We start from the raw sequence: 21,150 nt of genomic DNA on the forward strand, positions 1-21,150 counted from the left end.
AGAAAAATGCCATAAATCACAATTTTCAGTTTTAATTTAGCAAAGGTCTTCCCTGGTGGCTCAGATGATAAAGAAAATCTGCCTGCAATGTGGAATACCTGGGTTATGAAGATCCCCTATAGAAGGATATGGCAACTCACTCTAGTATTCTTTTCTGGAGAATTCCATGGACAGAGGAGACTGGTGAGCTACAATCCATGGAGTCAGAGTTAGACACAACTGAGTGACTAACACACAAACAATATAGCAAGAACACAGCTCAGAACCAAAGGAAAAGATACAGAGAGCAAGATCTACAACTAACAAGCTTCCAAACAGAAATCTTCAACATCCTCAGAGACGCTTCATCTTCATGGCATCAACTGTGGTAATGCACACATGGAGAACTGCCAACCCAGAAAGCTCACCTGACCTTGAGGTTTAGTTTTATTTGGGTTGCATTAGAAAGTCATGGCACAGTCAATTATTGGCCAAGTGGTTTGACTCAATATTTAGGCCCCTCCTCTTCCTGGAGCTCAAGGTTGATATCTGTTGGCTCAAAGTCCCAACCCTCTAATCACTGAAATGGCAACCCACTCCAGGATTCTTGCCTGGAGAATCCCAGGGACAGAGGAGCCTAGTGGGCTGCCATCTATGGCGTCGCACAGAGTCAAACATGACTGAAGTGACTTAGTAGCAGCAGCAGCAGCAGCAGCAGTCTTTCAGGGGTGGTCAGTTCCTTCCCTAAGATTATCAGTGTGTGCAGCCCCACCCTGAGTCACTGCATTAGCAAAAGCCATCATGTGCACAACATGAATCACCCTGTTAGTATAAACTATCAGGTATGGTGCAAAATTCCAAGACTTAGAGGTTATCTCACAAGGAAATTTGGACAATATCTATCAAATTCCTTATTATATACTCCCTATTCTCTGCCCTCCACACATACACACATACTTAACATACTCATGATTTCCTATCATCCCTAATTTCCACTTTATTATTTCTAGGAGCTATTACTATTCAACATACTATATAGTTTTCTATTATTATTATCATTATTGTCTATCTTTCTCAAGAATGAAAACTGTATGAGGTAGGAATTTTTTTCTGTTTTTGTTGTTGAATCTTCTGTGATTCAAACAAGTTTGACAAAGTATGCTCTCAATTGATAATTGTTTAATGAAAGAATAGGTTTAATCTCTAAATTCAGGTTCTTTTATAACCCTTCTATTCTTTAAATTAAAATATAGTTTTATTTAAGCATGACATGACAGAATATAAACCCATGAATGTTTGCATATAAGAAATTATCCACTATATACTATATCCTTGTGGCCTGCTTATGATTGTGGAATATTTCAGGTGGCCTTTCAGTTTACAACTAGTAATCATGACTTCATTTTACTAGATTACAAAAAAACACTAAAATATATTCATTTTAAAATAACTGTATAGCACAGGGAACTCTGCTCAGTGTTGTGTGGCAGCCTGGATGGATTTGATGGAGAATGAATACATGAATATGTATGGCTGAGTCCATTCAGTGTTCACCTGAAACTATCACAACATTGTTAATTGGTTACGCTTCAATATAAAATAAAATGCTTAAAAAGGAACTATATATCTTAGTTAGAAATAACCATCTCTGAATTCTTAAAGGAATCTTAATTCCTGTGTTAGGACTGGGTAAGCAATATTGGAATTTGTATTCCTAAGAAAACTTGATACATGAAGTTGAATATATCCTAGTTCTTCATAGTCAATTAATTTATTTTTAAAGATTCTATTCATAAAATTAATAGAAAATGTTCAAATATCAATGACAAGCAAGCAGTTTTCTGTAATACAATTGTTCAAACGATATTCTGCATTTTTGGTTAAATAAACCATGTCTTAAATTTTTTCAATCTTACATTAGAGGAAAAGTGCAATGAATGATCTTTAGACTACTTTTGTATAACACAAATTAGAAAAAAAAAAACAACCTGATAACATAAAGAGAAGAGATTTCTTTATATGATGGAAAGTGTTGCATATTTTCACTTTGAGGTCTTTATTTTGTAATCGGAATATAAAATATTTTTTAAAAAATGGCAAAGTCAGGATGTTTAAATTTATTTTATGATTTTGAAATTAAAATTATATAGTGTTTCAGAGGGTTTCCCAGGTGGCTCAGTGGTTAAAAACATCTGCCTGCCAATGCAGGAGATGCAAGAAATATGGATTCAGTCCCTGGGTTGGGAAGATGGAGGAGGAAATGGCAATCCACTTCATTATTCTTGCTGGGAAAATTCCTTGGACAGAGGAGTCTGGTGTGCTACAGGTCATGGGTAGCAAAGTAGCTGAGGGACTGAACATGCACAACACAGTGTTTCAAAATTTTGTATCTGGAAAATATGTTGCATTCTAAAAAGTTTTTAGTTTATACAAATAAGAAGAGAATTGTTTATCTCATTAAGTTTGAGTCTTCGGAGTTTTTTTTCAAATTATAGAATAAAATGTTTCATCACTTCAATAGCTATTTCAATCACTTTTTGAAAACAATATCTGCATCCATAGGCAAAGGAATTTTATTATCTCTGAACTACAATTTGGAATGTCATGAGTTATTTCATAGGACTAAGTTTGTTAAATTAACACTGGCAGTGCCATTAGTGCTTCGCTCTTGAACTCAAGTAAAAGTCAGCTCTGTTTAAGTCACCATTTGCAGAAGCCAGAAATGAATGTGCAGTTAAAATGGTGCCATAAGTTAATTAGAATAAAATTAGAAGGAAAGTAGGCTATTTAGGAACATAAGAATTGCTGTACCGAATCAGACCAGTGGTTCTCCTGGTTTAATATCCAGCCTCCAGCAGCTGTACTTGTTAGTTTCTAAAGCTTTAAAATAAAAGAAAAAAACTACGTAATTCACCTAGACAAGTGTGCCATCTGTGATCTGGAGAAATTTTCTTCCTGACCTCTTTCAAATAATACCCTAAAGCAAGAGGGTTCAATCCTGTTATGATATTGGTTTAGCTTGAATAGCTCTGGTTTTTAATAATTCTTATTAAATCATCCAGTTCCTACATAAAATCAACCAGTTCATCATGAAACTATTTATCTCTATAGCTCTTGACTCATGGTTGAATATGTCTGCATCTGTGATAAAATAGGAACTTATGGTACTTATTCATCACAAGTTCTTGATGGCAAAATCTGCCTCAGATAACCATGCTGATGAATCCCTGCTTTTCTTTCCAAATTCTAGAGGTTCACAGGCTTTTGGCAAGAAAAAAAATGTATGTTCTATCAGTACTCCCAAGTTTCTGTCAATAATATATAGAAGGTATGTTGTTAATGATGAAGAATTTTGTGTGGTATACTTTTAGAAAAGTTCAGCTGGAGATTTTCTTATATGGTTGTGCTTAAGTTAGAAAGCGATGAATTACATTTGACTGTCACTTTAATTTTTTTTTTTTTTTATACAAGTCTCAGTGACTACTTTCTAGGTTTCTTGGTTATTCTAGATACCACCTCTAGGTTAGTAATTCTAAACTATTATGTTTACAGTAAATCATCTGGCCAAGAATCCTTCAAGAATTGTAAATGCCTATGAACTAAAGTCTAAACCATTTTCCTAGATTGTCAAATCTTATTGCTATAACACTAATATCCTAAAGCTATAATTCTAATAGAATCTCCTCTTAGAGTCCAAGAAAACAACTTTTTTTTTTTTTTCATTGCTATTTGAACTAGGAGGAACACAATTTTTTACCTATTTTATTTCAGCTTCCTTTCTTTAGTTTTCCAAAATTTTCTTTCTGGTTCAGTTTCTTATTTTTTTCTCCTTACTTCATGTAAAATTGCATTTCTTCAGGTAATTCCCTCTTCTGACAAGTCATGTTTATGCTTGATTTAGGCTACCATATATTGTTGGTTCTTTGTTTTCATGGATGTCCTGTCTTGTAATTCTCTGAGGGAAACTACTTTTTTCATATGTATTTGTATTTCTAAAGCCTAGAGCAGTGTCAGACTCGTAAAAGTAGCATACAAATATATAAAAGGGAAATCTTTAGAATTACCAGTAACTATCCAGATAGTCACTTCCAGAATGTTTATTCTTTAGTTTCTGTTTGTGTGACCTAGGCAATAATATATTATTGAATCCTACAAGGTGTAAATGAACCAAAAATTATAAATTTCTGAAAAATTGAGTCAAGCACTATTGATTTAAAAATCGCAATTGAAAATATGGGAAGCATCAGCATGAAAACAGTATCTGAAGGTTCTGAATTGGTTTTGACACCTGATATTAGGAAATGAAGCAATTCCAGGCAAAAGTAATAGCTAGAAAAAGACAGGAGGTGAAATAGAGAAAGAAATCACTAAGAAAGTGTCCCTAACTTGTGTTGGCTGGCCTGCAGAGAGAATGCCTGAAAGTAAGCTTGGAAATGTGGGTGGCATGTTCACTAATATTTATCTGATCTCACAGGGAGATTATTGAAGGATTTTTAAGCAGTGAACAAATTTATATGAATGAAAGAACAACTTAAAAGTTAGATCTAGAGTAATACGGTTATTACATACTTAGGAAATAAGCAATCAGTCCCAAACTTAGATGTATATGTTCAAGTGTAAAGAAAGTATTAGCGTTTTATTTTATTTTATTTTTATTTTTACTTTATTTTACTTTACAATACTGTATTGGTTTTGCCATACATTGACATGAATCCACCACGGGTGTACATGCGATCCCAAACATGAACCCCCCTTCCACCTCCCTCCCCATAACATCTCTCTGGGTCATCCCCGTGTACCAGCCCCAAGCATCCTGTATCCTGCATTGGACATAGACTGGAGATTTGATTCTTACATGACAGTATACATGTTTCAATGCCATCCATTCTCCCAAATCATCCCACCCTCTCCCTCTCCCTCTGAGTCCAGAAGTCCGCTATACACATTTGTGTCTTTTTTTCTGTCTTGCATACAGGGTCATCATTGCCATCTTTCTAAATTCCATATATATGTGTTAGTATACTGTATTGATGTTTTTCTTTCTGGCTTACTTCACTCTGTATAATCGGCTCCAGTTTCATCCATCTCATCAGAACTGATTCAAATGTATTATTTTTAATGGCTGAGTAATACTCCATTGTGTATATGTACCACAGCTTTCTTATCTATTCATCTGCTGATGGACATCTAGGTTGTTTCCATGTCCTGGCTATTATAAACAGTGCTGCGATGAACATTGGGGTACACGTGTCTCTTTCAATTCTGGTTTCCTCGGTGTGTATGCCCAGCAGTGGGATTGCTGGGTCAGAAGGTCACAACAGACAACACAGAAATGCAAAGGATCATAAGAGACTACTATCAGCAATTATATGCCAATAAAATGGACAACGTGGAAGAAATGGACAAATTCTTAGAAAAGTACAATATTCCAAAACTGAACCTGGAAGAAATAGAAAATCTTAACAGACCCATCACAAGCACGGAAATTGAAACTGTAATCAGAAATCTTCCAGCAAACAAAAACCCAGGTCCAGACGGCTTCACAGCTGAATTCTACCAAAATTTTCGAGAAGAGCTAACACCTATCCTACTCAAACTCTTCCAGAAAATTGCAGAGGAAGGTAAACTTCCAAACTCATTCTATGAGGCCACCATCACCCTAATACCAAAACCTGAAAAAGATACTACAAAAAAAGAAAACTACAGGCCAATATCACTGATGAACATAGATGCAAAAATCCTCAATAAAATTCTAGCAATCAGAATCCAACAACACATTAAAAAGATCATACACCATGACCAAGTGGGCTTTATCCCAGGGATGCAAGGATTCTTCAATATCCGCAAATCAATCAATGTAATTCACCACATTAACACATTGAAAAATAAAAGCCATATGATTATCTCAATAGATGCAGAGAAGGCCTTTGACAAACTTCAACATCCATTTATGATAAAAACTCTCCAGAAAACAGGAATATAAGGAACATACCTCAACATAATAAAAACTATATATGACAAACCCACAGCAAACATTATCCTCAATGGTGAAAAACTGAAAGCATTTCCCCTAAAGTCAGGAACAAGACAAGGGTGCCCACTTTCACCGCTACTATTCAACATAGTTTTGGAAGTTTTGGCCACAGCAATCAGAGCAGAAAAAGAAATAAAAGGAATCCATATTGGAAAAGAAGAAGTAAAACTCTCACTGTTTGCAGATGACATGATCCTCTACATAGAAAACCCTAAAGACTCCACCAGAAAATTACTAGAGCTAATCGATGAATATAGTACAGTTGCAGGATATAAAATCAACACACAGAAATCCCTTGCATTCCTATACACTAATAATGAGAAAGTAGAAAAAAAAAAAATTAAGGAAACAATTCCATTCACCATTGCAACGAAAATAATAAAATACTTAGGAATATATCTACCTAAAGAAACTAAAGACCTATATATAGAAAACTATAAAGCACTGATGAAAGAAATCAAAGAGGACACTAATAGATGGAGAAATATACAATGTTCATGGATCGGAAGAATCAATATAGTGAAAATGAGTATACTACCCAAAGCAACTTACAAATTCAATGCAATCCCTATCAAGCTACCAGTGATATTTTTCACAGAACTAGAACAAATAATTTCAAGATTTGTATGGAAATACAAAAAACCTCGAATAACAAAAGCAATCTTGAGAAAGAAGAAGGGAACTGGAGGAATCAGCTTGCCTGACTTCAGGCTCTACTAGAAAGCCACAGTCATCAAGACAGTATGGTACTGGCACAAAGACAGACATATAGATCAATGGAACAAAATAGAAAGCCCAGAGATAAATCCACACACATATGGACACCTTATCTTTGACAAAGGAGGCAAGAATATACAATGGAGTAAAGACAATCTCTTTAACAAGTGGTGCTGGGAAAACTGGTCAAACACTTGTAACAGAATGAAACTAGATCACTTTCCAACACTGCACACAAAAATAAACTCAAAATGGATTAAAGATCTAAATGTAAGACCGGAAACTATAAAACTCCTAGAGGAGAACATAGGCAAAACACTCTCAGACATAAATCACAGCAGGATCCTCTATGATCCACCTCCCAGAATTCTGGAAATAAAAGCAAAAATAAACAAATGGGATCTAATTAAAATTAAAAGCTTCTGCACAACGAAGGAAAATATAAGCAAGGTGAAAATACAGCCTTCTGAATGGGAGAAAATAATAGCAAATGAAACAACTGACAAACAACTTATCTCAAAAATATACAATCAACTTATGCAACTCAATTCCAGAAAAATAAACGACCCAATCAAAAAATGGGCCAAAGAACTAAATAGACATTTCTCCAAAGAAGACATATGGATGGCTAACAAACCCATGAAAAGATGCTTAACATCACTCATTATTAGAGAAATGCAAATCAAAACCACAATGAGGTACCACTTCACACCAGTCAGAATGGCTGCGATCCAAAAATCTGCAAGCAATAAATGCTGGAGAGGGTGTGGAGAAAAGGCAACCCTCTTACACTGTTGGCGGGAATGCAAACTAGTACAACCACTATGGAAAACAGTGTGGAGATTCCTTAAAAAATTGCAAATAGCGTTTTAAAATAGAATATATTTTTCTTCCTATATGTTAAGCTGAAATATGTGTAAAAGTTTCTTCTTTAATTTTTAATTCCTACAATTTTAACTAACATAGTGCTTCAAGGTACTGAAAACATTCAACTAGTTCTTTAATGCTTGACATTATCAAGCAAATTCACATTTTCTGACTTTTTAGAAGCTCTTATTGATTTCTGAGAACATTATGTATGTGTGTGTATACACACACACACACATACACATACACACACACACACACACACACACACACACATATATATATATATATATATATATATATATATATATAAATCTATCAGTGACTTCAATAGAACTATCTCTATTTTTTTTAGAAATCCGAATGGGACCCAGAACAATAGTACAAGATGGCCTGTCTTCAAAAGCAATGAACAAAAGTATTTCACCTTAAATACAGAGTCACCAAAAGTAAATACCAAACTACGTGCTCAACAATGCCGATTCTGGACACTATTTTTTCCCAAAGTTTTGGAAATTACAGGTATGTGCTACTTTTTTGTTCTGTTAGTATTTGGTTAAATAATTAGTTGTGGGCTATGTAAAAGAGGAAAAAGTTACACAATCTAGGGCAGAGTGATAATGTTCATCTGCAACTTTACATTAATTGATTCCACTGTGTACATTATTTAAAGAAAGTAAAACCAGACATTTTCTCTAGAAGAAAATGAAACCTACTTTGGAACTAAGGGTGATCTTGTTATTCAGCAAATTTGTGTGGAATTATTTAATAGAAATTGAAAAAAGTAAATATATAAAATAAACAACTTATAAAACTGAAAAATTGAACTGATATAAAACTGAATACAATTGCTAATCCAAAAGAGGCAAAAACAAATTTAGTGATACATTGACTGATTTTTAAGGGGGGAAAATCTCTAGCATTTATATATTTAAAAACATTATCCAAATATTTCTAAATATTCTGAGCTTGGAAATATTTAAGACCAGAGACATACATTATATAACATAATAAACAAGTAGTAATTTAGTTAGCTATGCTTCACAAAGTGATTACTTAGATTTATATAAGGAAATATTAGGAAAATGGTTCAGATGATCATATTATTTCAAAATTAACTAGTAAAATATTTAACTAAGCTCAAACAATCAACTTGAGTGATTGCATATTCTCTGAGAAAAATGACATACATTTACAATTCATTGCCTTTGTTTGTTTGTTTGTTTGTTTTGTTTTGTGTTTTTAATGCCCAGTTCTTTATAACTGATGTGGCTCCTCAAGTCTATTTTCTATATTTTTCAAATAAAAGTAATTTACTTTCAACAACTGGACATACTGCAAACCAGTTCCTTTAGACTTTACCCTTCTGTTTCTCATAATATTCCATAATTTTCAAGCTACATTTTAGATATCACTATATAGTAGTTGTTTTAGTTTCTTCTTTAGAGAGGTTAAGGGTTAGTTTCTGGCAAATAAGGATATTTCAGAGTTGTCTTTGATTGTTTAATATGCTTTTTTATTTTCTCAGACATTACTCACCAAAATTATAATTACAGACTCCACCTGTTTGGGAAGTACTACTTATAGACCAGTGCTTTGTGTACTCCCAAATGTTCTGTGACACAATATACATCAGAGATAGGCTTCTGCATCCCTTGGCAGAGCTACAGTGCTGCCCTTGTGTCCTCTGGGTGTGAATAGCAATGAGGCAACATGCATAATCTGCCAGGAGACTAGACGAGGTACCATTTAACATTTCACAGATTATATGTTCTCAATCTTTACTTAAAATATCAGTATTTTGAAATGGTAGGATCATAATTTGAAGCAAAATAAGCTGAGAGTAAGGGAAATTTTTAAATGACTAATTTATTATAAAATCAACTTAGTCGTTCAGGTTCAAGCACATGTGGTCTATTGCAGTGTGCGTGAGTGTGTGCTAAGTCGTTTCAGTTGTGTCCAACTCTTTGCAACCCTATGGACTGTAGCCTGCCAAGTTCCTCTGTCCATGAGATTCTCCAGGCAAGAATACTGGAGTGGGTTGCCATGTCCTCTTTCAGGGGATCTTCCCAACCTACGTATCAGACCTGTGTCTCTTAAATCTCCAGCTTCCATTGGCTGGTGGGTTCTTTACCACTAGTGCCACCTGGGAAACCCCTACTGTAGTGTATTTGTAGATAAATTAAAATTTTAATATCAGCAAACTTTGAAGGTGTACTTCAAAATCTCTATCTCTAAATACCCAACTTCTATAAAGCAGTTGAATAAACCAGTTCCTATGTGTTTGTCCAAATGCTGCTCTTTCCTACACAGGGCTGAACAACTTCCTAATGTAAAGAACACTGAGCTGTATGGAAATACATATCTCACTCTGGGATACTTCCAATGTGTTTTGAAAACATATTTTATATTTATCACTATTTTTTCATATAATCACCCAAAAGGAGTTTTATGAAATATATTTAATAAATTTTAAAGTAAATGTATGACATAATTGTTATAATGTCAACAATGTAATCATTAGTAATAATAATATTTACATTTAAATAAACATAATTAGTTTAAAATGTCATGTCTGGGTTTTATAAGCAAATAATGTAGAGGGATTTAAATATTAAGAAGATATGTTCTTATTATACTTTATATTTTTCTAGTCATAAAACTTTAAACATTTTACTTTTCAGTATTCTGAAAATTGGGTTCTTCAGATGACCTGGGCTGAAGATTTTATGGAAATACTCCTTTTGGTTTTTTAAAAGCAAGTAAACTTGACAAGCAAGGGAAAATTTCAAAAAAAAAAAAAAAATACTGAACAAGACTTCTTAAAAGGAGAAATGTTTATTTCACTCACAATGGAAGTACAATAAGCATAAGTATCTTCTGAGCAGGTATTTACATCTGAGTAGTAAATATGCTCAAAAAACGATCCTTAAGATTTGTTCAACACACAAATTCTAACACTTAACTTCAGACTATATTTCAGCACACACCTATGCTCTTATTGCAAGTACCTGCAAGAAATAAAATACACTATTTGTTTCAACTGTTAACAAATTCAGATTTTTTTGCTAAGAATATAACTACAATATATCATAATCACAAGAAACAGAAGTAGGGAAATGACCCATTCAATGTTGATGAAATATCAATATTATTCATTGAAATTGAGGAAGCAAATTCATATATAGAGAAAAAATTGGCCTTTGCATCTTCTCAGATTAAAAAAAAATATCAGATTCATTTATTCCTCCTTTTGCCTTTGAATAAATCATGAAATACTGCTTGATACAACTAAAAAAATTCTGATTGGTCACATTGGAATCTCATATTCTGCTACTGGCTAATTGTTAGCAAGAATGCAAACAAAAATGGTATAGTGAAAAGGTAGTTTGAAGGAAAAATATCAAGCAATTTTTCACATTTGACTGTTCCATGCCTTGTTAAAAGCAAAACAAAGTAAGTTCAGTTCAGTCCAGTCTCTCAGTTGCGTCCAACTCTTCGTGACCCTGAGAACCACATCATGCCAGGCCTCCCTGTCCATCACCAACTCCCAGAGTCTACCCAAACCCATACCCATCAAGTTGGTGATGCCATCCAACCAGCTCATCTTCTGTCGTCCCCTTCTGCTCCTGCCCTCAATCTTTCCCGGCATCAGGGTCTTTTCAAATGAGTCAGCTCTTCACATCAGGTGGCCAAAGGATTCGAGTTTCAGCCTCAGCATCAGTCCTTCCAATGAACACCCAGGACTGATCTCCTTTAGGATGGACTGGTTAGATCTCCTTGCAGTCCAAGGGACTTTCAAGAGTCTTCTCCAACACCACAGTTCAAAAGCATCAATTCTTCAGCACTCAGCTTTCTTCACAGTCCAACTCTCACATCCATACACGACCACTGAAAAAATCATAGCCTTGACTAAATGCACCTTTGCTGGCAAAACAACACCTCTGCTTTTTAATATGCTGTCTAGGTTGGTCAAAACTTTCCTTCCAAGGAGCAAGCGTCTTTTAATTTCATGGCTGCAGTCACCATCTGCAGTGATTTTGGAGCCCAGAAAAATAAAGTCAGCCACTGGTTTCCACTGTTTCCCCATCTATTTGCCATGAAGTGATGGGACCAGATGCCATGATCTTAGTTTTCTGAATGCTCAGCTTTAAGCCAACTTTTTCACTCTCCTCTCACTTTCATCAACAGGCTCTTTAGTTCTTCTTCACTTTCTGCCATAAGGATGGTGATATCTGCATATCTGAGGTTATTGTTATTTCTCCCGGCAATCTTGACTCCAGCATGTGCTTCCTCCAGCCCAGCATTTCTCATGATGTACTCTGCATATAAGTTAAATAAGCAGGGTGACAATATACAGCCTTGACATACTCCTTTTCCTAGTTGGAACTAGTCTGTTGTTTCATGTCCAGTTCTAACTGTTGCTTCCTGACCTGCATATAGGTTTCTCAAGAGGTAGGTCAGGTGGTCTGGTATTCCCATCTCTTTCAGAATTTTCCACAGTTTACTGATACACAGTATCAGTGATACACACAGTCAAAAGGCTTTGCATTGTCAATAAAGCAGAAATAGATGTTTTCCTGGAACTCTCTTGCTTTTTTGATGATTCAGTGGATGTTGGCAATTTAATCTCTGGTTTCTCTGCCTTATCTAAAACCAGCTTGAATGTCTGGAAGTTCACAGTTCACGTATTGCTGAAGCCTGGCTTGGAAAATTTTGAGCATTACTTTACTAGTGTGTGAGATGAGTGCAATTGTGTGGTAGTTTGATCATTCTTTGGCATTGCCTTTCTTTGGGATTGGAATGAAAACTGCCCTTTTCCAGTCCTGTGGTCACTGCTGAGTTTTCCAAATTTGCTGGCATATTGAGTGCCACACTTTCACAGCGTCATCTTTCAGGATTTAAAATAACTCAACTGGAATTCCATCACCTCCGCTAGCTTTGTTCGTAGTGATGCTTTCCAAGATCCGCTTGACTGCACATTCTAGGATGTCTGATTCTAGATGAGTGATCACACCATCGTGATTATCTGGGTCATGAAGATCTTTTTTGTACAGTTCTCTGTGTATTCTTGCCACCTCTTCTTAATATCTTCTGCTTCTGTTAGGTCTCTACCTTTTCTGTCCTTTATTGAGCCCATCTTTGCATGAATTGTTCCTTTGGTATCTCTAATTTTCTTGAAGAGATCTCTAGTCTTTCCCATTATATTGTTTTCCTCTATTTCTTTGCATTGTTTGCGAGGAAGTCTTTCTTATCTCTCTTTGCTATTCTTTGGAACTCTGCATTCAGATGGGTATATCTTTCCTTTTCTCTTTTGCTTTTCACATCTTTTCTTTTCACAGCTATTTGTAAGGCCTCCTCAGACAGTCATTTTGCTTTTTTTGCATTTCTTTTTCTTAAGGATGATCTTGATTTCTGTCTCCTGTATAATTTTACGTACCTCCATCCACAGTTCATCAGGCACTCTGTCTCTCAGATCTAGACCCTTAAATCTATTTCTCACTTCCACTGTGTAATCATAAGGAATTTGATTCATGTCATACCTGAATGGTCTAGTGGGTTTCTTCACTTTCTTCAATTTCAGTCTTGAATATGGCAATAAGGAGTTCATGATCCAAGCCACAGTCAACTCATGATCTTGTTTTTGCTGTGTGTATAGAGCTTCTCCATCTTTCTGCAAAGAATATAATCAATCTGATTTCTATGTTGACCATCTGGTGATGTCCATGTGTAGAGTCTCCTCTTAAGACTTTGAGTTATTTGATGATCAAAGTAACTGTTCTATTTATTTCACTGTAAAAGCATAAGAAGTCTTCACAAAACCCAACCTGAGTCATTATGAAACTGAAAATTGCTCAATGTGTCCAACACTTAGCGACTCCATAGACTATAAAATCCACATGGAATTCTCCAGGCCAGAATAGCCTTTCCAACCCACGGATTGAACCCTGGTCTCCCCCAGTGCAGATAGATTCTTTACCAGCTGAGCCACCAGGGTGTCCAAGAATACCAGAGTGGGTACCTATCCCTTCTCCAGTAGATCTTCCTGACGAGTTTATTGTAGTTCACTCTATCTCACCACACACCTCAAATTATAACAGGGAAATTAGTAAGTTTATGATTTACTCCATAAAGAATTATGAATTCTTTTGCAATTTTAATAACTGATTGAAAAACTGGAAGATAAGCAAGTAAAGGGAACAGAGGATATTTTTATGATCTCTTAAAGCACAGGAAATATGTTATTTTTTATTGTAATGTTAGTATCATTCAGTATCAATATAATTAATGTCTTCTACCTTCATCTGGGTTAACAATAACAGTAACTTCTCTTATGGTCTGTCCTAACTCCTCAGACTTGGCTAGTTAGACTTAGCTCACCCTTCTTTAATTGACAAGACAAAAAATAGTTTAATTATTTTCCTTCTTTCTATAGGGAAGACTGCTGACTTTCCCCCAAATGAAACATAATGTGGGCAAAGCAAAGATCATAAAAATCCTGAAAAAGTTGTATAAGTGTGTTTTTAAATTACTGGTATTAATCTAGTTCTACACTGATTCAATAAAGAGCAAAGTTAGGAATGAATTTTTGTAACAAAGGCAGTAAGTTCATTTCCAGAGCTCCCCAAAGATGCATATAGTTTCATTTCAAAATGTACACACCATCTCAATTATCCCTCATGGCAACACTGCAAAATAGGGATTACCAACTCCATTTTCCATTTGGAAAATTAATTTGAAAAGTTAATTTATTTTATACTGATATCATAATTGGTCAAGTTGGAATTTCAACACATGTCACTCCAAAGCCTATATTGATGTTCTTTTTGTTATTTCACAGTGCAGTACCCTGTTAACTACAAAACAGATAGAACTACATCACAATGATGATGATAAATCTATAGCCACTTAAGTACAAACATTCCAGTTTGGGAGGAAAAATAAGGAGGGGAGGAGAAAAAAGTTCTAATTTTCATTACAGTTTATGACATAGGACTAAGGTTGTTTTTTTTTTTTTATTGTCTTTTCATTACAGTGTATTCGGTTCCTTTAAATTCTGTTAGAAAATAATTAAATGTTTTGTACACTATTGTCTCAATCAATATTCGGTAATTCTAAAGGGAAAATGTAATCAGATTTATAGAGCATTTTGACATTAGAAAGTAAACTCTTAGTAAGTAAATTGTATAGATATTTGATTATGACACAAGAATAAATAAATTTATGTTTATATGAATCAATGCATTTTATATAATTCCATGAAGAAAATCAGATATAAGACCTTTTCTATAAATATTAAAATTCATCATCTAAATGCTAAATTACCAATCATTTATTTGTTATACCAAAAGTTTTGTCGTTTCTAAACCAGTCATTTATTTGTTATAGAAAAAGTTTTGTCGTTTCTGACCTTATTTTGTGTAAATAACTTTAAAACAGCATTTAATTATCATAAAAAAGAACAGAAGAGTGAATCATTTGGTAGGATATTTAATATCTTTCTTCCACATTTACTGTTTTTTGATTCTTTAGAAAAGTTCTTTTATTCACAAAAAATTATAGCCATTGACCTTTTCAAAGGCATTTTACATAAAAATAGGATATATTTGTCCTATAAACTCAAATATAAACTCACAAATATTTGTCCAATGTCCAAGCACTATGAACATTTCAAACCTAAATATATCTTAAATTACAGGGGATCTCTTAATGGCATTAAATATTTTGATTTTCATTTAACAAAAAACAAATCGCTGAATGTGCTCCACTGTTAATAATATGAAGATATTTTTATGTATACATTATAATGTAGTATGAAATCACATGAACATTCTTCTCCTAATTAACACCTTACAAAGTTATAATTAATTTCAAAAATTCCTAACTGAAAAATATATAATAAAAATTGTCAGTTTTTATTTTCACAATAGGTGAAATAACTTAAAACTTTGTTTTTAATTTAATGACTGTAGCTCATCATCCTAAAGACTTAAAAAGTGACAGAACTACAAATATATAAAATACCTATAGATTTAAATAAACCATCTTCTAGCTTTATTCATTTCAGTTCAGTCGCTCAGTCATGTCTGACTCTTTGTGACCCCATGGACTGCAGTATGCCAGGTTTCTCTGTCCATCACCAACTGCTAGAGCTTGCTCAAACTCATGTCCATCGAGTCAGTGATGCCATCCAACCATCTCATCCTCTGTCATCCCCTTCTTCTTCTGCCTTCAGTCTTTCCAAGTATCATTGTCTTTTCCAATGAGTCAGTTCTTCGTTTCAGGTGCCCAAAGTATTGGAGTTTCAGCTTCAGCATCAGTCCTTCCAATGAACATTCAGGACTGATTTCCTTTAGGATGGACTGGTTGGATATCTTTGCAGTTCAAGGGACTCTCAAGGGTCTTCTCAAACACTACAGTTCAAAAGTATCGATTCTTTTGCACTCAACTTTCTGTATAGTCCAGTTCTCGCATCCATACGTGACTATTGGAAAACCATAGCTTTGACTGGATGGACCTATGACAGCCAAATAATGTTTTCTGTTTTTAATATGCTGTCTGGGTTGGTCACAACTTTTTTTCTAAGGAGTAAGCATCTTTTCCTTTCATGGCTACAGTCACCATCTGCAGTGATTTTGGAGCCCAAGAAAATAAAGTCTGTAACTGTTTGCATTGTTTCTGCATCTATTTGCCATAGATCCAGATGCCATGATCTTAGTTTTTTTAATGTTGAGTTTTAAGCCAACTTCTTTATTCCCCTCTTTCACTTTCATCAAGAGGCTCTTTAGTCACTCTTCACTTGCTGCTATAAGGGTAGTGTCATCTGCATATCTGAGGTTATTGATATTTCTCCTGGTAGTCTTGATTCCAGCTAGTGCTTCATCCAGCCAGGCATTTCTCATGATATGCATATAAGTTAAATAAGCAGGGTGACAATATTCAGTCTTGACGTACTCCTTTCCCTATTTGGAACCAGTCTGTTGTTCCATGTCCAGTTCTAACTGTTGCCTCTTGATTTGCATACAGATTTCTCAGGAGGCAAATCAGGTGGGCTGGTATTCCCACCTCTTTAAGAATTTTTCACAGTTTGTTGTGATCCACACAGTCAAAGGCTTTAGTATAGTCAATAAAGCAGAAGCTGATGTTTTTCTGGAACTCTCTTGCTTTTTTCAATGATCCAACAGATGTGGGCAATTTGATATTGGTTCCTCTGCCTTTTCTAAATCCAGCTTGAACATCTGGAATATCACAGTTCACATACAGTTGACGCCTGACTTGGAGAATTTTGAGCATTACTTTGCTAGCATGTGAGAAGAGTGCAATTGTGCGATAGTTTGAACATTCTTTGGCATTGCCTTTCTTTGAGATTGGAATGAAACCTGACCTTTTCTAGTCCTGTGACTACTGCTGAGCTTTCCAATTTGCTGGCATATTTAGTGCAGCCATTTCATAGAATCATCTTTTAGGATCTGAAATAGCTCAACTGGAATTCCATCACCTTCACTAGCTTTGCTTGTAATGATGCTTCCTAAAGCCCACTTGACTTCACATTCCAGGATGTCTGGCTCTAGGTGAGTGATCACACCATCGTGGTTATCCGGGTCATGAAGATATTTTTTATATAGTTCTGTGTATTCTTGCAACCTTTCTTAATATGTTCTGCTTCTGTTAGGTCCATACTATTTCTGTATTTTTTATGTGCCTATCTTTGCATGAAATGTTCTATTGGTATCTCTAATTGTCTTGAAAAGATTTCTAGTCTTTCTCATTCTTTTGTTTTCCTCTGTTTCTTTGCATTGATCACTGAGGAAGGCTTTCTTGTCTCTCCTTGCTATTCTTTGGAACTCTGCATTCAAATGGGTGTACCTTTCCTTTTCTCTTTTGCTTTTCACTTCTCTTCTTTTCTCACCTATTTGTAAGCCCTCCTTAGACAAATATTTTGCCTTTTGCATTTCTTTTTCTTGGGGATGATCTTGAACACTGCCTCCTATACAATGTCATGAACCTCTGTCCATAGTTCTTCAGGCACTCTGTCTATCAGATCTAATCCCTTGGATCTTTTTGTCACTTCAATTGCATAATCATAAGGTATTTGATGTAAGTCATACTTGAATGGCTTAGTGGTTTCCCCTACTTTCTTCAATTTAGTCTTAATTTGGTAATAAGAAGTTCATGGTCTAAGCCCCAGTCAGCTCACAGTCTTGTTTTTGCAGATTATAAGGAGCTTCTCCATTTATGGCTACAAAGAAAATAATCAGCCTGATTTTGGTATTGACTGTCCGGTGATGTCCATTTGTAGAATGTTCTCTTGCGTTATTGGAAGAGATTGTTTGCTATGACCAGTGCTATATCCTGACAAAACCTCCTAAAAACTTAAAACATGAGAGTACTACAAATATACTAAATACTCATAGATTTGAATAAACCATCTTCTGGCTTTATTACATCTATTTATATTAGGAACTTAAATACTTAATTTTAAAAGCTTGTAATTTAAGAGCTTATATTGTTTACAATCTTTATTCTTTAATATAATACACTTTTCAAATAAATCACCATTTCAAGTTTTTTGTATTACATAAATTCTTTTTGGTTCATTGTCTCATATTATTTCTGGTAGAAACACTCCTCTCCCCTGACAAATACATACACTTTGAAAACTGCTGGAAAACGGAGATTTTCTTGGTCATCTTTCTAATTTTCAAAGCAGTAAATAAACTTCCATATTACACTATTTTTAATAAACTCTTCAATGATCAGGCTTTGTGTGTAATGAAAATATATTGATACAGAAAGAATGTAAAATCTATGTAGAATGCCAACTACAAAATTCTCCTAAAGCGTTAATAATAAATATTTATATATAAATATTTTCATCAGAAATAATAATCTGTTATATAATTATATATGTAAAATAGATGCATTAAATGAGATTTTTGCTATGCTTAGGGGAGTCTAGAAAATAATATTTATGTATCTTCTCAGAAACTAAAGAAAAAATATGTAATGTAATTTGACATAATATACAAACTCATGTGTGTTGCATTTTATGTTGAATACATCTTGTAAGTATATATTATTTTAATTTTCATATAGTATATTTACAATTTTATTACAGTTTTTTCATGTAGTGAAGGACGTTGATAATAAATAATGAATTAAAAGATCACTGTGCAGTGTACTAGGAGAAAATGGTATCTGCAATCAAAATTATTTTTTAATTAACATAAACAGAAATTGAAATGTAGATTAACACAACTCACTTCATGTTTTACAGGAAATATTGATGAAGTAGAACGAGAATGGAAAGCAGGATTCCATCGCTGGAACAATTACATGATGGATTGGAAAAATCAATTTAACGATTACACTAGCAAGAAAGAAAGCTGTGCAGGTCTCTAATTAATAGATTTACCTTTTACAGAACGTTCGTTTTCCTGTAGATCAAGGCAAAACTATCATTGGCTCTCTTACACTCCTGGTAAGAAAGCTATTATGTATAAAACAAAAATGTCAAAAGGATAAAATTGATTCCTCTCTTCTTTCACTTAGTATTGTACCTAGCATTTCAAAACCCAAATGGCTAGAACAAGTTTAATTAAAGTTCACATTATAAAGTATGACAATTAATTATATGCATATTAAAACAATTTGCAGCTTCAAACTCTTTCTTTCCTGAATAACTTTAAGAAATTATTTCCTTAAAATGTATCTCAGTTCTGTTTCCTATCTCCAATTTATTTTTATTACCACTGATAAAAGATATTTTTTAAAAGTGGGTGGGAGGTCTTGAAACATTACATACTGTGATTTACAATATTATTTCCTTTTAACTAATTTATGTGTTTAATGTTAATATGGTATATTAAAACAAACAAAGTAATTGGCTTCTTTGGTTTTTCTTTTATATGAAGGCAACAGAATTTATTCAAGAGAATCTTAAAATAAGAAGCTTGGTCAGTTGGAATCACCTAATGATAGAAACAAAATGTCGCAACCAAAAGACAAAATGTAAAAAAATATAATTACATATATTTTGAATTTTTTAAAGATGTATATGCTTATAGTCCTCAAATTATACTCCTGTTCTTTCAACTTTTTTCTTTCTCACATCCTCACTCCTCAACTCTCCCAAACATGTCCACATGTCAATTCCTGTAATTCAAAAATTATGTACTATCTGAAATATCCCTTGACTGGACCCAGATATATCAGGATTTTAGTAAAGAAATTATTCAATTTCAAAAAAGAAATGATTATATATTTCAGATAAATTATATTGTTTTAATAATTTTAAAAATTACAAATTTGCACTTACTAACTTTCATGACAAGGGAACACATCTCATGAATAAATTCATTGTCTTTCATTAAAGGGAAGATGTCAGGGGATTTTAAATCCCAGGAAAGAGCAGCACTGTTTTTGTTTTGTTTTGCTGTTTTTGTCTTAAATGGCTTATCTCTTTTTTTCTTTTTTCTTTACAATTTTATTTATTTTTCAGGTTGTGCTGGGTCTTCGCTGTTGTGCAGGCTTTCCTCTAGTTATGGCATATGGGGGCTACTCATTTTCACAGTGCACAGGCCTCTCATTGTCATGGCTTCTCCTGTGGAACACAGGCTCTAGGGCACATGCACGTCAATAGTTGTGGCACGTGGGCTCAGTAGTTGTGGTTCCCAGGCTCTGGAGCACAGGCTCAGTAGTCGTGGTACAGAGCCTTAGCTGCTCTTAGGCATGTGAGTTATTCCTGGATCAGGCCCATATCTCCTGCATTGACAGGTGGATTCTTTACCACTGAACTACCAAGGAAGCCCAGGGCAGTATCGTTGATTATGCTAATTAAGAAGCGAAAACTAGTACTCAGTATAAAGTGAGTCTATCAGTCTGTAGACTGTCAGCAGAAGCAAATCTCATTATTCATTGGTCATAAGTTTCTCTAGTTAGATCCGATAAATATAGATCTGCAGTCCTCACTCAGTGTGTCACTCAAAGATCATGGTATTTATCAACTTCAGCTGATCAAAAAGAGTTGTTATACATGCCAAGTTAATTCGTTTCAGTGGTGCTATAAATGGACATTTTATTTTATATTTCTTCCCTCATCTTGAGATGAATAAAAAAGCCACACATAAGATAGCCGAATATCCTGGTTTTCCATTATATAACCACCATCTTGGTTTCAGGTGCTATTCTCCTAGGATCTATTATGTTTTTCTGAATCAGCTGAGTGTCATTTTGATGTAGAATCCTCTTATTTATGAAATAACTAAATGATGCCTGTTCAACCTTTAAAAGTTCTCTTGATGAGAGTAATAATGAATAAAACATAACTGATATTTGTAGAATACCTGTAAATTTTCTTATATGACTAGTCCCAGTCATTAGAAAAGATACCATGGTCCACTTTGTCCTACCTTGGACAACCAACTGCTTCATTCTTGAATTTTAGCTAGAATATCACTTGACTTATTCAGAAGCTTTTATCCATGAGTTTAGTTTGCCTTGCTCTGTCTTTTACCTGATGCAAAATCTCATCATTAGAGTCACCAACTGAT

At 34.3% G+C, this 21,150-nt stretch overlaps 1 protein-coding gene across 1 annotated transcript in view; it reads left to right on the top strand.

Moving 5' to 3' along the window:
- BCHE (butyrylcholinesterase) overlaps positions 1 to 19,000 on the top strand; it is a 71,004-nt gene extending 52,004 nt beyond the window's left edge. Inside the window, exons 2-3 of the mRNA XM_068966844.1 lie at positions 7,953 to 8,119; positions 18,876 to 19,000. Coding sequence (XP_068822945.1) covers positions 7,953 to 8,119; positions 18,876 to 19,000 — 292 coding nt within the window. The remainder of the gene's footprint in view (positions 1 to 7,952; positions 8,120 to 18,875) is intronic.
- The last annotated feature ends 2,150 nt before the right edge of the window (positions 19,001 to 21,150 follow it).

This window comes from Capricornis sumatraensis, chromosome 1, assembly GCF_032405125.1.
Source record: "Capricornis sumatraensis isolate serow.1 chromosome 1, serow.2, whole genome shotgun sequence".
NCBI lineage: Eukaryota > Metazoa > Chordata > Mammalia > Artiodactyla > Bovidae > Capricornis > Capricornis sumatraensis.